This window comes from Sinocyclocheilus grahami, unplaced genomic scaffold (assembly GCF_001515645.1).
Source record: "Sinocyclocheilus grahami isolate Dianchi unplaced genomic scaffold, SAMN03320097.WGS_v1.1 scaffold811.1, whole genome shotgun sequence".
NCBI lineage: Eukaryota > Metazoa > Chordata > Actinopteri > Cypriniformes > Cyprinidae > Sinocyclocheilus > Sinocyclocheilus grahami.
This window is the reverse complement of record NW_015505990.1, coordinates 81,391-99,305: the sequence shown is the minus strand read 5'-3', so window position 1 is coordinate 99,305 and position 17,915 is coordinate 81,391. Positions and strand designations below refer to the sequence as shown.

General features: G+C 34.5%; 2 protein-coding genes across 3 annotated transcripts in view; one reads left to right on the top strand and one right to left on the bottom strand.

The window, feature by feature from the left end:
• The first annotated feature begins 3,965 nt into the window (after positions 1-3,965).
• The window catches only part of LOC107562193 (heat shock protein beta-1-like), an 18,908-nt gene continuing 4,958 nt past the window's right edge, over positions 3,966-17,915 (top strand). Inside the window, exons 1-3 of one of the 2 annotated variants that reach the window (XM_016246780.1) lie at positions 3,966-4,602; positions 6,477-6,540; positions 7,195-7,394. In XM_016246780.1, coding sequence (XP_016102266.1) covers positions 4,074-4,602; positions 6,477-6,540; positions 7,195-7,360 — 759 coding nt within the window. In that variant the 5' untranslated portion in view covers positions 3,966-4,073 and the 3' untranslated portion in view covers positions 7,361-7,394. Of the gene's footprint in view, positions 4,603-6,476; positions 6,541-7,194; positions 7,396-17,915 lie in introns of those variants that run through there. The other variant, XM_016246779.1, reaches the window with a different exon arrangement.
• LOC107562194 (14-3-3 protein gamma-1) overlaps positions 14,577-17,915 on the bottom strand; it is a 19,500-nt gene continuing 16,161 nt past the window's right edge. Inside the window, exon 2 of the mRNA XM_016246782.1 lies at positions 14,577-16,750. Coding sequence (XP_016102268.1) covers positions 16,094-16,750 — 657 coding nt within the window. The 3' untranslated portion in view covers positions 14,577-16,093. The remainder of the gene's footprint in view (positions 16,751-17,915) is intronic.

The following is a 17,915-nucleotide window of genomic DNA, read 5'->3' as shown; positions in this document are numbered from 1 at the left end:
TGTCTTTTTCAGCATATTTATTCGGTGACTTATTCATTGTGATGCTATTTATTTATTATGTGTTGCGTATTTATTTTGTTATTTATTAATTTGGACTCTGAGAAACTGTTTTTATAAGGAGTTGCACATTTTTCGGTTTGCAAATCACGTTGGAAACACATTTTTGACCGTTTCCAATGACAAGCTTCTGCGTTCTTTAAAGTCAACATGAAATCAGAATTGATTCGATTTGCTTTCGTAATGCTTCTGGTCTTATATGATTCATCAATGCACGTTATTCCAAAGATTCTTCATGATTTTTCGTCCCTGAAACAACTTCAAAAATACGTTGTACCTCTCAAGCATCTGCCATACAGAGAAACTTCATCGTCCAATTCATTCCTGATGCATTTTCTATCTTGCATTTTTCTATAATCCTACTTTAAAAAGCTGTTGCACTCTGAAATGCATCACAATTTTGGAAATAAAATGAGTTTCATGTTGACCTTAAATGCAGAACCGAGATGAATTGTTGTGAAATGATTTTTTCAAGCAGAAGACTGATTGTTGTTTTACGAGTTTGCATTTTGCAAATATTTATTATGATTTATTGTACTATTTATTCTCTCATTCCCTCCTTCGAATGGAGTGATTTCTTCTTCTTTCTCAATCTTCCTGTGAGTTCTGGAAAGAGCTAATAAAGGAAGCGGATGACAGTGAACTTTAACCTTGTGATGCAGGACCTCAGTCTTCCTTTTTCAGTGTTATTTGATTTACAAACAGCTGTTGAGTTCATCACATGAGTTGATACGGCTCTAACTTCCCAACTGTATAAAGTCAGTAGATTTAGTGACCAGTCATAATTAAACACATAATAAAAGTATCTGCAAATGGATCATCTTCATGTGCTGTTCTTGATTTTGAGTTTCCGTTTGTTTGTTGTCAGGGTTATTATTGAAAACTACTATTAAAACAGTTCTGCTGAATGAAATAAAAGATAAAAATAAAATAAAATAAAAAACATCAAAATAAAAATATTAGAACTTATGCAATTTTAAATGTTGACTTGTCAACTAGGTTGAAGCACTAACATTTCTGATTGGAAAAAAAACTAAAACTAAAATTGAAGAAAAAAAAGAGAAAAAAGACCCATGACAGAATTACTAAAACATTAGCATAAAATGAATCTGAAAATATTAAAATACAAGCTAATTCAAAACATTAATAAAAAACTATAATAGTGTATAAATAAATAAAAACAAAACTGAAATAAGGCAAATTAATCCAAAATAGTATTAAAAAAATTGAAAAATTACAAAATCTGATTAAAATTAAAACTGAAAATATCAAAATAAAAGCTAATTCAAAACAATAAAAACTATAATAGTGTATAAATAATTAAATAAATAAACTAAAAATATAAATACTAAAAAAACTAGAAATAAATTATTCCTAACTAGTAATATTTAAAAAAAGAACAAAAATAAAACATGATAATAATAATAATGTATTATTAATAATACAATTATAATAGTGTATAAATAAATAACTAAATACAAAAATTATACTAAATAGTATAAAAAAGAAGATAAAAGAAGAAAAAAAATGAAAATGAAAAAATTTAAACTAAAAATAAAACGAACTAAAAACTTTAATAATAATAAATATAAATAATAATAATAATAATAATAGATGAATAATAATAATGTATTAATAATAATACTACAATTATAATAGTGTATAAATAAATAAATAAATAAAACTGAAATAAATGTATCCTAAATAGCATAAAAAGAAGAAGAAAAACATCCTAAATAGTAATATTTAAAAAAAAAAGAACAAAAATGAAAAAAATAAAATAAAATGACAGCAGCTCATAACCAAATTACAAAAAAAACATCAGCTTAAAATGAAAACTGAAAATATAAAAATAAAAGTTCATTCAAAACGTTATTAAAAAGCTATAATAATGTATAACCAATACTAAAATAACACGTTTCTAGTGCTTACTGTAGAATGGAATACTAGCACATGGAATATTGTACAGTGTTCATTTTGTACTATTTTTATACTTTCTATATGCTGCAGAAATTGCAGTTTGAGAGTCTTCAGTGTCTTCGGCACTAGATGGCGTTACTGATGCTGTGGTAGATGCTCATGTGATCTGGATTTGTGTCTGGAAGACTGGAAGGTTCCTGCCGATCACCTGGGGAAACGGATCAGTTGTATTTTTAGTCCTGTGGCACTAAACCAGTGGCTCAAATGACATTTTCTAGTCATTTCTATAATGCCTTCCATTAGTTTCTTCCAGAATTTTATTTACTGAACGTTTCAAACTCCATAAAAGCTGCTAAAACCACTTTTATCCATTTGTAAGTTTGGATAAAAGTGTTTAAATGAATTCATTTTATTGAAAATTTGTGTTCTTTTTTAGCTATTTATTAATCTTGATATCTTTATATCTAGCTGCAGATATTGTATTGTATTGTCAGTCCATCTTCATTACTGTATATTTTCATAGTTTCTTGTATCTTATTGCAATCGGAAACAATCTGTGCAATCGGTGTACTTACATTAATGTATTTGACAGACACGTTCATCCAAAGCAACTTGCGGTGCATTAAAGGTTTACACTTTATAGTTTAGTTCATGCATTTCCTGGGAATCGAACCCATGACCCTGGCGTTGCTAACTCCCTACTGTTTGGCCTCCAGGAATGCATTTTTTGCGAAGCGTCGTACACGATGCTCATGTACTGTGACACTGAGGTGTTCATGCAGTCAGGAGATTTACAGTCTGAGTTTAATGCAGAAATGAAAGTGCTGCAACACTGTTGGAGGGTTTAATTAAACATGTGATACACATGCATCATTACTCTATATTTCACTTTAATATATGATATAATTCATGAAGATGTGATGATATAGTCCGAGAAATCAAATAAATCTAATAAAACCTCCCTTTGTTATTTCAGTACCATTGATATTCTGATATAGTTTTTGTTAATATTCTGAATTCGATTTTTTGTTTCCACTTTAATTTTAGTTTAGTAATTATGTTGTTTTTGTCAATTTTATTAGTTTTTAAAAAATATATCTATATAGTTTTTATTAATTTTATTTAGCTTTAATTTATTTAGTTGTATTTATTTTACTACATGAAGTAAAACTAAATGAAAATGAGAATTGTTGCCTTGGCAACTAGCTTAATTTTATTTCAGTAAAATGACAAAAAAAAAAGTCATTTTTTCTAGCTTTTCTACATTTGTTTGATTTTTACAGTATGTTTCCCTGTTTGTCTGCAGTGTTATTTTATTATATACTAATACAGCTTTTATTAATATTTTAAGTTAGTTTTTAGTTTTATATTTTGTGTTTTCATTTTAATTGTAATTCAAATTTAAATCATTCTGTTGTTTGTTTAATTTTTTTTATGTTTTTTGTTGTTTTTTTATGTCTATTGTATTTTTTTTTATCATTTTTTAATTTATTTTCGTTTTAGGTATTTTACTAGTTTAAGTTTAAATTAACAAAATTAATTTTGTTATTTTTGTTATTAATTTTTTAAAATTATTATTATACATTAAACCAAAAATTACATTTTACAAGAAAATTATTTATTACTATTATTATTATTTCAGTCTTTCTAATTTTACTATTGATGTTTCTTAGTAATTATTTGTGAAATTACTAGAAAATTCAGAGTTAAAAGTAAAAATTGAGTGAAAAATAAATCCTACACCAATAATTTTTTTTCCCAGTGTAACCCTGCGTGCCTGTATTTTATTTCCTCTGTTTTGTGTTCTCTGTGCAGATTCATCTAATTCCTTCTGGAAATCGGTGCATGTGTGTTTGGTCACCTTTGTGTTATCAGAGGGGTGGGTTTCTGCTGACTCGCTCTGTGCGCTTTACACTGATCACCAGATTCCTCTGCGTCTGTGTCATGACAAGAGAATGTGTTTGTGAGACAGTCAGGCAGGTTCAACCATCCAGGAAAGGAACGGTGCCGGCTTTGGGAAGGCCTTTGCCTTGGATTCCATTCTCGTGCGAGGCCGTCCGTGAATAGACATTCTGGTCACTTCTATAAATATCTGGATGGGAGGGGGGGGTTGCATTAGTGTGGAAAGGGGAGTGTCGACTGAGAACGTTCTTATAAATCTCAGCACTTCCAAACAGGACACAGCACTTTCCAGAAAACTTTCAGAGCAAGAACAAACTTCAGCCATGGCCGAGAGACGCATTCCCTTCAGCTTCATGCACAGCCCATCCTGGGACCCTTTCCGCGACTGGTACCAGGGCAGCCGGGTCTTCGATCAAGCTTTCGGGATGCCGCCCTTCTCTGAGGAGATGCCCACTTTCCCCACCACACACTGGCCCGGATACATTCGGCCCTTTGGATTTCCCGAAATGGCCCCTTTAATGCAGAGCCCAATGGCTCCGATGTCGCCCTCTGTGACCATGATGCACCCCCCGAACTACAGCCGGGCCCTGTCCCGACAGATGAGCTCAGGAATGTCTGAGATAAAGCAGACGCCGGACGCCTGGAAGATCAGCCTGGATGTCAATCACTTTGCCCCAGAGGAGCTGACGGTGAAGACAAAAGATGGGGTGGTGGAGATCACCGGTGAGCACTTTGCTTCATAATTTCACAATTTAGCCCAAGAAGAGTGTCTCAAAAAGTATTTGAACACTGATGACACCCTTACAAATGTCTGAATGTCATTGCATTAGATCCAAGAGTGAAGAAAGCAAGAGTTATTTATTGTAGAGAAAGATGCATTTCACAAAAATAAGCTTGTTCGGTTTGACATAGATGCAATAGCAATAGATGTAGTGTTGAAGACGGTCAGTATCGTGTTAGTTAGTGGATGATGTTGCTAGTTAATGTGATTATTTACACCTGTGTGAACTGATTCATACATCCACTAAAAATCACCAAAACACCAGCTCATTCAAACACATTGAGAATTCAAACATGATGCAGAAAAGTGAACTCTAGTGAGGGAAAAAGATCTTCTCTACAGTATATAACGAATAATATTCAGACATGTTGTGTGTCCAGATGCTTTTTGTGGGAACTGTAGTGTGTGAAAACTACTGTAAAGGTTAATATTTTACTTTCAGGAAGGAAATTAGATCTGATTTGTTTAGTTGTTTTGGCAGGAAATGTCCAGGAGGTATGGAAACCCATTTCTGCTACATTAAGAAGAAAAAAAAATCATAATTATGACAAAAAAATTATAAGAGATGTCAATACTACGAGATAAAACTAATTATGACATATAATTTGACTGTTATAATTATGAAATTTTATGTCATCATTTTGACTTAGTATATTATGTCATCATTTCATATTTTATGTAATAATTTCATTTTTTATCTCATGATTTAATATCTCATAATTTTGACTTTTTAATGTCAGAATTTCAACTTTCAAAATTATGACTTTGTGTCTCATATAATTTTGTCATCATTGAGTTTTATCTAATAATTATGACTTAGTATCACTTTAACTTATTATAATTGTCTTTTTATCTCATAATTATGACTTATTATCACTTTGACTTTTATTATAATTCTTTTTATCTCATAATTATGACTTAGTAATAATCATAATTTGGACTTTTTGTATCAATTATGACTTTTTATCTCATAATTTAAACTTTTTGTCTCATAATTATTACTTGTCATCATTGACTTGACTCTTTGTTAGAATTTACTTTTTTATCTCATAATTATGTCTTAGTATCTCATAATTTGGACTTTTTGTATCAATTATGACTTTTTATCTCATAATTTAAACTTTTTGTCTCATAATTATTACTTGTCGTCATCTTGACACTTTGTTAGAATTTACTTTTTTATCTCATAATTATGACTTAGTTATCAGATAAAAAGTTAAAATATTGACACAAGAAATTATGAGATACTATGACTTTGTGTCTCATAATTTGACATTTTCTGTCATAATTGTGGTATACCAAAGCATGCTTTTTTCTTTTTGTGGAAGAAGTAGGCTTCCCAAAGGAAAAGAGGTGGTCGAGTGTGAAGTAAAATAACAAAAAAGGCTGCTGAATAACAGACTTTGCTGGGAGAACTTTTATCTTCTGTAGGGTGGGAGATGATTTTCCCGAGAAATTTCTGAGATATTACATAACAAGAGCACAATGCAGTTAAAGCAGCATGTGCAGAATGCAGAGGCCAGAGACTTAAGTTCTCAGCTTTGTACCATTCAAGTATAAACATTTTGTATGCAAAATCCTCTTTTTGCTTATAGTTATAAAAACTTATAAATACGTGTGGTTTCTAATAAATAAAAATAGACACAACTGAGATAGCTGCTGGTACACAGTAAGAGTATATATGTGGATAGCAGCTTAGATCATTTTATCTAATGTTGGAGAAATTTTAATTCAGTCATTGCTGTTTTGAAGAATCTGAGGGAGTTTAAAGATAATTAAATTGTGTTTTTTTCTTTTCCATGTGATTTGCTTGCAGGCAAACATGAGGAGAGGAAGGATGAACATGGCTTTGTGTCCAGATGTTTTACCAGGAAATACACGTAAGTACTGAGATGCTAAAGATCTGCCCATGAAGCACACTTGATAGGGAGGATCAAGAGACACAGTGTCCTGAGAATACTAAAGGGGTGGGACAGGTTTGGCAATGAATCATGCATCACATTGCATACTATATCACATCTGTTTTTAAAAGAACTGAAACTGTCTGTGGACCTGTGGTCATATTTGTGTTAATTTCTTTTGAGTTTCAAGAGCTTTGAAATGCATTTTTTTTTTTATCTTCTTAATTGCATTTTTTTTGTAAGTGTATGGCAGATACTTCAATGAAAAAGTATTTGCATTCATTGCAAAATTTGTTACTTCAGATACGTTAATGACAAAATTAGGTTTAGAAACAAATTTCACTCAGATAAATTGTTAGTAAATTTCACAATTACAACAAAATGGCAAGAAGAAAGAAAAACTGGAATAGTTTTTTTATTTATTTTTTATTGTAAAACATACTCCAATAACTTAAATAACTTAATTTTAGTGTAGTAGTTTTAGACCTAATGAAATAAATAGGACAAATATAATAGAAAATATTCTCTAGATAAGTCATATAGATTTTAAATTTGATGTGATGCTTGTCTAAAGACGACCTTTTGTCTGGAGCTGTGATTTCATGAATGTAATCGGATTGTCTTGTGTTCCAGTCTGCCCTCTGGTGTGGACTCTGAGAAGATCACCTCCTCTCTGTCTCCTGAGGGCGTCCTGACCATTGAAGCTCCTCTGCCCAAACCTGCCATCCTGGGCTCTGAAATCAACATCCCTGTTAACACAGGCAGCGCAGTGACTGCTAGCACGACAAAGAAGCCCTGAGCACTACGACATACACACACACACACACACACACAGGCAGATCACAACGGTACTTTGAGCTTGTTCACAAAAGCAAATTCCATTTTAATGTCTTGCAACTTCTAGTCTTTGTAAACTACAGGTAGGAGAGGATGGATTCCCATAGTGCATTCCCATCTCATTTTTTACATCACTCCTTTTCATCCTTGTCTCCTTTCTCATCCTCCTCCCTTCTACTTGTAGTAAATCACAACCACTGTGTACACACCAATCTCTAGAAAACATGCTCATATTTCACCCCTAAATCAAAAAGATTAAAGGGGTCATATGATGCTTTTTTAAAGATCATTATTTTGTGTATTTGGTGTAACAGAATATGCCATTCTTTGATAAAGAATATCTCTTTGGTTTTGAGACTTCAGTCTTTGCAACTTCAGGGATCTTATCTATGCACAATCAGCTTGTAACACTCCAAAGAGAAAGGAAAACTTGAAATCACATCATATGACCCCTTTAAATGCAAAATTATATTTGCATTGCAACATTATTTTCATGACAATAAAACATTTTACCCCAAATTCTCATTATTGTAATTAAAAACAAGTATTATTTACAAGTTAAAGAACATGTTAAAATATAATTTTGCATATAACATGTGTTTAACAGAATTTAATTATACTGTATGTATTTTTAAATATTGTCTGGAGAGATTGATTTTATTCAATGAGAATGAGATGTTTTTGCATTACAGTAATGTAAGAACTGAAAATAATATCACAATTCAAACTGTTCTAATGTATGGATGGTCTGTTAGCAAAAAAAAATGTTTTACACCATTTTTTTGAACCACTAGCAAACATGCTGCCAAACACAGTAAAATTATGTTTGTTTTCATAATATTTCATCAAAATGTAATACGTTACTCTGCCTGAAACTTTTTTTTTCTGCTTATGTCACCTCGTCCAGGTTAGCTATTAGTTAATGTTGACCAGCAGTCGAATACTGTAGCTTTTTAGCCATTGTTTTAGGTTACAACATTGCAGCCTTTTTAAAATCAATCTGTTTTCATTCTTACATGAAACTTTTCACCATCACATCAATTCCTAATGGATAAAATGAAGGATAACCTGGGAAAAAAAACAGATCACCATGCTGTTTAACTGCAGGAAGCATAACAATATGGTTTCCTCACATCAGTCGTCTCAGCCAGTAGAACAGCAGGGACTGTCTTCAGATTGGTCTCTTTGTTTTTTTGTATTATGAGGCATTACATAATGTTTTAAATGACTGTAATAAAGGCTTTCCCATCATGAGCTGTATGTCTGAATATCCTCATGGTAGAAATAGTAATAAACATCTCCAGTCTATACTATCTGGCGTTTATCTGTCTGATCACAATTATTTATTATTCCACGTTACCACATTTGACCAGTTTTGAAGAATTCCAAGAATGTCCCTTCAAAATCAGATAAACATGCACATTCTGACTGGACTTGCTTATGACAGAAGTGAAATGCTAAGTCATCTCTCTCACACAACAGAAACAATTTTATCATATCTTTCATGAATTGAAACATAAAATCAATATGGTTATTGACTGTAACTGTAAGAGGTGCCTTAAAATAGCAGCGATGAGATAGAATCTGGTAGAAACCCCTTTAATAAGTAATAGACATTGTTTTCAATGTTTCATGCATAATGCATTTCATAGTGTAGTCGTGAAAGCGCAATGCGCTGTGATCATTATGTAATTTTAGATTTACCAACTGTCATGCATTTCATGTTCATTTTGTGTATTAAAATGATGATGCGTTATAAAAGCAAGGAAGTTTTCCACGTTTGGATAGGTACAGTACAAATACGAATGCACAAAAATGTACAGTATGTGCATCTTGATGAGTTTTAGGCTGTATAGTCTAGATTAATAAATGCTCATATTCCAGCTTTATATGCATAAACAACTGTGACCTCTTCCTTGTGTAAACACTTTGGCAATTTAAAAATATTCCTAGTTTAAGTGGCCTGACATAGCAACATTGACATAAACCAATGGCATGAGATTGAAGGAAATTGATTGTCCAACTAACTCCAGATGGGTGAAGTGTCCAAGAAACCAAAACCAAAGTGATTATTTGCTCTGTAGGTTTCACTGCACTGTTCGTCTGCAAACCTTGACCTTTTTCCCATCTATTGCCTCTTTCATCTTTGCATCCATCCATTCCTTATTTTACCAGCTGTCCTTTTCCGAGCCAGAGAACAGTCCAGTCTTCACTGTGTAGTGATATGAGCCGAGGGTTTGATTGGAGGAACCACAGATGCACGCGCATGCACACTGTCAGCTGAAACGCTAAAGTAGGCCAGCTCTCCTAAGACTCCGTCTCACTAACTCTCACTTCAATAATATTGATATGACTGCCAAAATGTTATAAAAGCCAATTGGGGTGCAATTTATCTATTATATTAAATACAGAGAGAGCACTGTGAATTGGCCAAAGGAGAACATAAAAAGAAATTTAAAAGGACTGAGTGCTAGGTCTGATTAAACTCTAACTCTAATGGATTAACAAGCAATATTTCAGCACATGCACATTTGAGGGATGCTTTATGGAAACTATGCAATAAGGAACCTATTTCAACATTGTACAAGATGGTTCTGTAGTGTAAGCTGGCAAATACATGACTTTAAGCTTGACTTCAGAACATGTTTCAGGATTTGTCCGAAGTTCTGCTGTTTATCTAATAATTAGTCCACATCACAAACCTAATCAGAAATAGGAGAATGAATGCAAAGTTGCATTTTGGGAATTCTGCAGCACATGCTTAGGATTTTCTTGGTTTTTAAACAATGGTTAAAATAATTGAATGCTTTCACGCATTAGTCATGCTATTTTATTCACCTACAGTAGGACAAACTGAGATTTTACTACAAATACCATGGTTAAACTATGGTTAGTGCAGCAAAAACAATTGCACTACACAAAAAATGGCGTAGTTCCTCTGTATACAGGCAGGTCACTTTATATGTTCCTTTTTTTCTGAAAAACCACGGCAACCGCATGGCAACTATGATCCTATTAGATGGCGCGTTCGCCCCCTGCGCCTTTTTGATTGGTCCTTCAAATTGTGTCTCGAAATGAGTTACAGTCACATTAGAGCGGTGAGTAGGTTATGAGATTTCTCAGAAATATAAAATTCCATATTCCATATTCTTGAAGTAGGTCGCATCATTAATTCATTCCCTGTCCCCTGAGGTCGGTTTGAATGTGTTCTTTGGGGATACAGCACTCTCAAATCGATGGTAAGTTTTATTAGAGTTCGTCAGGTGGGATTCATTGGCATTTAACAAGCATTTCTAGAAGCGTCTTCGCTAATCATTTGATAGATATGATTGTTTATTTCACACCAGGAAAGTCCGCTAGTTCACTTGCTTTGGTCCGGACCAAATACAATGTTGATTTTTTGTTTGGTGTGGTTCGCTTTCACACTGCCCTTTTTGCAAGTGAACCAAAAATTGTAAACAGAACCACACGTGTGCTAAGGTCATCCATTCATAGGACAGAAATTCTCAAGCGTACCAGAGTTTGTTTGGAACCGGAACCGGAACTGGACCCGGACCCGGACCCAGACCACCTCTTCAGCTGGATCGGTGTGGTTGTTTGGTCCGCACTTGAGTGCGATTGCTTTTACAGTCTATATGGTATTCACACTTGCCCAAAAGATCTGCACCAAGGGGGGAGTCGGACTTGAGTTCGATCGAATCGAACCAAACAAGTGAATACACCCTCAGTCTTTCACAAACCTGCTGTACATATAAATAAAGTTATTTATTAGCCTACTCGAGGCTTTCACAAAATGTTCTTTGCTTCAGTCTATTTTAAAAATGGAATAAGATAAAAAAAAAAATAGGGAGTATGTGAATCAAAATATGTAAATATGGTAGTTTAAATGTTATGCTTTATTAATGGAAATATTTATTGTACAAGATTTTAAGGTAGTTTCCCTGACCTACTTATAGATAAATTAGGCTAGACATTATATGCCTCTAGGAGAATGACAGTACTGATGTGTTAAAGTTTTTAAATACAAATAATGGTTAATTAGAGTGAAGTGAATCGGTTGAATGATTCAATGACTCGGTCATCGTTTTTTAATGAATCTTTTTTTTTTTTTTATAAATCGGTTGTATTCAAAGGTGATTTATTCTGTTTTACACTATCGTTATCGTCAGTGTGTTTGGATTTGAACTGCTATTACCCTAGTACTTCTGTAACATACGAAAAAAGATGATTAGTAATTTAGACAAAAATTATTATGGATTGAAATTGTGTTTATCCATATATCTTCCAATACCCTCCTGTCAGAAACTAATGGGTGAATCTCACAAAATCAAAAGAAAATAAACAAATAATTGCATAAAGAAAATGAAGTCTGTTTTCAAGCGTAAGCAGGGACACTCAGTAGTAGCTGATCATTAGCTGCAACTTTTTACTATTTATTTTATTCTTCAATCACTAATTACATTGAATAAAGTATGCAAGGAATTGTTTCGTAAGTGCAAGGTCTATGCAAAAAGATTGGTCTTCCAGATCATATTATGATGAAGTAATGGGGTTTGGACAAAAGTGATCAGGCATCCTCTTGCTACTGACAGGCTTTGCCAGACTCGCTGGCCTTGCGTCTTTTGGATTTCCCATTCTCTTTGCCTGATGGTATAATGTTCACACAAACTCATCAACCCCTCACCGAATCAATATTTGCTTGTGCTGTAGGAATCAGTTCAACGTGCCTTTGTCGGCCCTACTGACTCCATCTTACTCGGGTAGATTGCCTACTTGACTTTGGACTGGAGTTTGTGGCTTATACTTGGTATACAGCTATCCTGGAGCACAAGGGCACCATTTTATTAGTATTTGCCTATGAAACATTGGTAATTTTTTGCAGTTTCAAGCTGTTATGTATTTATGTTACAATTTTGTTTGGTTGGTACAGCAGCTACGCTAATTATGTTTGTATTTGTTTCTCTGTCTTTTGCCACGGGATTGACATCCCGTGGTAACTAGGATTTACACAAGCTTCAGTCTGGATCCAGAACACCTGAGAAGAGATGATGCAACTCCTCAGAGGACCTCAGATGATGCCAACCCTGAAACAACATCCAGAACTACCACATTTTGCTATAAGTTTGATTGCATCATATAATAATTGCTGTTAATATTGTTCATCGTCTGTTTTATTACGTCTTATATTGATTTTTCTGTACTGCTGGTTCGTCTGGTCAGAGGAGAACTGGCCCCCCGACTGAGCCTGGTTTCTCCCAAGGTTTTTTCTCCATTCTGTCACCGATGGAGTTTTGGTTCCTTGCCGCTGTCGCCTCTGGCTTGCTTAGTTGGGGACACTTCATTTCCGGCGATATCGTTGACATAATTGCAAAGATATTATTTAAACTGAGCTGGATGTTGAATCACTGAATTCAATGATGAACTGTCTTTAACTGAAAAATGAGTGTTTACTATTGTCACTTTGCATTATTGACACTATTTTCCTAATTAATGCTGTTCAGTTGCTTTGACACAATCTGTATTGTTAAAAGTGCTATATAAATAAAGGTGACTTGACTTGACTTGACTTATGTAAGTACTAATAATTTTTGCCATTCAGTGACATTCTCGCAAATGCATTGAGTAAACGTCAAAGTTTTAAAAATAATGCGTTTAATTAGTGTATCATTAGCATATTCGAACTGGTGTACCATCCGTATTAATGTACAAAACGGAAAGGTTTTTCCTTTGCATTTTTGAAAAGTTTTGCATACAGATGACAAAATGATCCGCATTCATACAGGTCCTCAAAAAAACGACTAAAAACACTGTATTTTGCATGCCAGGCCAGTAGTTGGCAGTGTCACTTTGTAAAGAAACTAGCACATGCCTATAGACTGAACACGAAATACGCATGCGCGTAACGTCACAGTTTTCACTTATTCACATTTTTATAATTTCCACAGAGTTGCTAAAAATATGCAATTTGAAACCAGTTTTCAATAGTTTGCATTGTCATGTAAATGAATGACCAAAACGCATAAAAAGTCAGTTTTTAGTTGAAAATGGCGTCGTATAAACGCTCTCTTTTATAGAGGCATAGCTTTCATTAGCATGCTTAATGAATATTAACATTTATGGTTGCAAAGGGGTGGAACATTTCTGGAAACTTTCCAGAAATTTTCACAAGTTTCCTAAAAATCCTGTAAAGTTTCCAAAATTTTCTGGCCCCATTGCAACCCTATAACATTACAAAAGTGATTATCTCACTCTCTCTATACCAATCTTATCAATACCTTTGAAAAAGATGAGGTTAAAGGGATAATTCAATGAAAAATGTTTTTTTTTTTACATTTTCAAAAGATATTTTGAAGAATGTTGGTAACCAAACAGTTAGTGGTCCCCATTGACTTCCATAGTATGAAAAAAAATACTATGGAAGTCAGTGGGGACCAGAAACTGTACGATTACCCATTCTTCAACATTTCATCTTTTGTGTTCAGCAGATGAAAGAAATTCATCCAGGTTTGGAAGAACTTGATGTTGAGTTATCATGACAGAAATTGTATTTTTGGGTAAACTATCCCTTTAAAGAATACCAGCTTCACCCGAATTAACTTTAAAATAAAGCAGATCTGTTGGCTCTAACTGTGTGGCAGATGCTAGCATTAAGCAAAGCATTAGCAGAGACAGCCTTCAGTCATCTAGGAGATGGCACGGGATGGCACCGAATGGGAGGGGAAACATGAGCTCAAACAATGTTGTTCACTATTATCTAACTACTAGTTCCATTGGACTTGCACTTATTAATAATAGTACATCATGTTTTCTCTGATGAGGTCAACAGTAAAGGACTCAGTCACGTACTAGACAGCACTGAAATGATGGTTAGAAGAGCACAGTCATGTTTTATTTTTTTAATTATCATTATGTTTCTTTTGTGCAACCGCTACTTGACTTACATTTAAGATACCATTAGACGAGGAAAAAGAAAGAAAACAGAAATCATAAGAATAGGTTATGTTCCAACAGACACAGATTCTGAGGAGGAAAAAAACAAACACTGATATTACAGCAATATCTCACAGTAGAATTTGACTGAAGAAAGCACAGAAAAGGAATTTTAAGAACAACATTAATCGTTTCACAATATAATCATAATTTACTGTGACAAAAAACACCAGAAGTGGCGTTTTCTCTTTTTTTTTGTCTTTTCACTTCCTTTTTTGTTTATTAAAAACCAAATACAAGAATCGCATGTCACTAGAGCAACATCCATAACAGATTAATTCATGGTAAACACGCACTGTTTTGGTATAGCGTACTTCAGCAAGGAAAAAAATCATAACAGATTGAAACAATCCAATAGAAAGTAATAAATAGAAAATAATCAGATTAAATTCTTGTCATTTCCTGTTCATATGAATACATAACATCTACAGTTTTTAAAGTTAATAAAGTCGAGCTATGGTATATAAATACATCACCAGCATGCACAATATTGTATTATCAAGAATATTGGAGCTGTAATCGTCCTACACTGAGAAACAGTATAATAGGCAAGTGCATTTCATGAGAATAAAAAAACAAAAACAAAGCAATTTTATGCCAGTGCACTGTCAAAAACTCAATAAATTAATTGAATAACAAAAAATAGTCTATGGTACCAGTAATCTTAATTGAGTGTATCAAACCAAGTGATTGGGCATTGCTTTTCTGCTAAGCACTGGGCATTTTAGCTTTTTCTTTCTTTTTGTAAATTTTATTTCTCACCTGTACCGTCATTTTTGTTTCGTTTTTTTTATCGATAATGTTTAGAACTACTCTTCTGTGCTTTAAAATCGAATCTAATTTTTCTTGTACAATGTGGGTCAGGCTTGATGATTTTTTAAAACGGTGTCCATAATAATAATGGTAACGATAACGATTAGAAAACGGTTTTAGCTTTGGATTGAAAAGGCAATACATGTACTAGGGAAGTCGTAACTGTTATTTTTGAAAACCTAATCAACATTACTGTAATACAGTAGTTTTGTGTCGTTCCCAGGTGAGATGCATACTAACGATGTGTATCATAAATGGCACAGATAACCAGTTCGACGTAAACATTAGTGGGTGCCATTCAGAATCCCTATAAACGTATATCAGACAAAAACACGACCGTTTACGTCCAGTGCAGCCTGTTTGCAAATACCTGCGAGGCGAGAACATTCAAGTTTTCACTTAAAGATTTTTTTTGTCAGTTAAGCCTACCCTTGTCGCTTTAAAGCACTCTTTACTCACAATGTAAATGAATATAAGCAGCTCCACTTCATATTTCACTACAATAACAGTACCTATACCAGTGGGTTTAGCGTAACCCTTCAGCCATTTAGAAACGACTGATGTACTGACAAGCTTCTTCCTCAAAGTGTCAAGTAAACGTCCCAGAAAGAGAGGCTTAATTTATTCTTTTAAGCTACTTCTTAATTTTTTTGAGACATACCGTTCTTTATAACTAGCATATTTCTCTCAATTGTAATTTTGTGGATAATAAAGGAAACTGCGCTGCTTTGCAATCAGCAAACATGGCTGACACAGTTCCATCATGCCCCCTTTTGTGAATTTTTTCATGTAACTTATACTTGTTTTGTTTTTCTTTGTTGTGTGAGCACGCGTGTTTTATGTTACGGCTGAGAGGAAAAGGGTCTCAAAGATCTTCTCTTTTCTTCAATGTTTAATTGTTGCCTTCGCCTCCCTCGTCGTCTTGTTGATCGCTCGTCCAGAGCGTCAAGTTATCTCGCAGGAGCTGCATGATGAGCGTGGAGTCTTTGTAGGAGTCCTCGTTCAGGGTGTCCAGTTCGGCGATAGCGTCGTCGAAAGCCGTCTTGGCCAGATGGCAGGCCTGCTCGGGTGCGTTCTGGATCTCGTAGTAGAAGACTGAGTAATTGAGCGCCAGGCCCAGGCGGATGGGGTGCGTAGGCTGCATGTGCTCTTTGCTGATCTCATGGGCCTCGCTGTAAGACTTCTCAGAAGACTCCACCACCGTAGCTTTCTTTTCGCCCGTGGCCACCTCCGCCAGGTAACGGTAGTAGTCGCCCTTCATCTTCAGGTAGAAGACTTTGCTCTCGTGCTGGGTGTCGCTGCAGTTCTTGATCAGGAAGTTGTCGAGGAGGTTGAGCACGTCTTGGCACACGGCCTCCAGCTCCTTCTCGATTTTCTCACGGTAAGCGCGGACCATCTCGATTTTCTTCTCGTTGCCGTCGGCGGAGGTCTTCTGCTCGATGCTGGAGATGACGCGCCAGGCGGAACGGCGCGCGCCCACCACGTTCTTGTAGGCCACAGAGAGCAGGTTCCTCTCCTCGTTGGAAAGGGCTTCATTCAGCTCTGTTACCTATGATACAGGGTGGAGGTGGAGAGGTTACTTAATAGGGCTGGGTTTTGGCACAAATTTCACGATTTGATTCAAGTCTGATTCACAAGCTTGCGATTCGATGTCTGATTCCATTCGAACTGATTCAATATCAGTTATTTTGGATCTATATCAGGTACAGTACATGCCAAATTTTCGCAAGGAAAAACAAATCTCTCAACTAATGCTGTAAAATATACAGCAGTCAGTTTGTACTCAATTTCTATAATATTGGAGGTTCCAATGAACTGATTTGTATACAAACGCTTAAATTACACTCAATGAAGTTTTTATAAAAGAAAGTTTCATAATACATTATTATACATAATTATATATACTCCAATTCCTTTTTTGAAATCTAAACATTTAAATGGTGGCTGTCATAACTTGATGGATTTATTTCAAACATAGATTAAACACTGAAGAACAGTAAAAATTATAATGAATATGTTATATGGTGCATATATTTAGCAAAATGCTCCACTCTACAGTTCATTTTTCTATCTGACTAACGAGCGTATGGTCACCGAATATGTTTTTTTCTGAGGTAAATGTGACGTTACATGACATTGTTTACAAGCTGTTATATTGACGTCTTTGTGCGGTTGAAACACAGATTGAGTGATTACACGAGACAGGAAACTGATTTTGGTAAGTTGTACTCTTTCTTTTAACATACCTTCAGATGTTCATTCATGTTTATTTCTGGCTGCAAACTGGACAGCGATCTGTCACTCCAAATTAAACAGCACCAAAATAGTATTTCGTGTTTGAATATTGTAATAAAATGGGCAGAATTTGAAATCTTTGTTAATTTCAGTAACAAAACACAAAGCTTATTGTGATTTACTGGATGGGAGGCACGCTAGTATAAATGTTCCGTTCATTAAAGGATTAGTTCACTTCCAGAATAAAAATTCACTGATAATTTACCCCTATGTCATCCAAGATGTTCATGTCTTTCTGTCTACGAAGAAATTAAGGTTTTTGATGAAAACATTCCGGGATATAATGGACTTCAATGGTGGCCAACGGGTTGAAGGTCCAAACTGCAGTTTCAGTGCAGCCTCAAAGGGCTCGACACGATCCCAGCCGAGGAGTAAGGGTCTTATCTAGCAAAACGATCAGCCATTTTCTCAAAAAATAA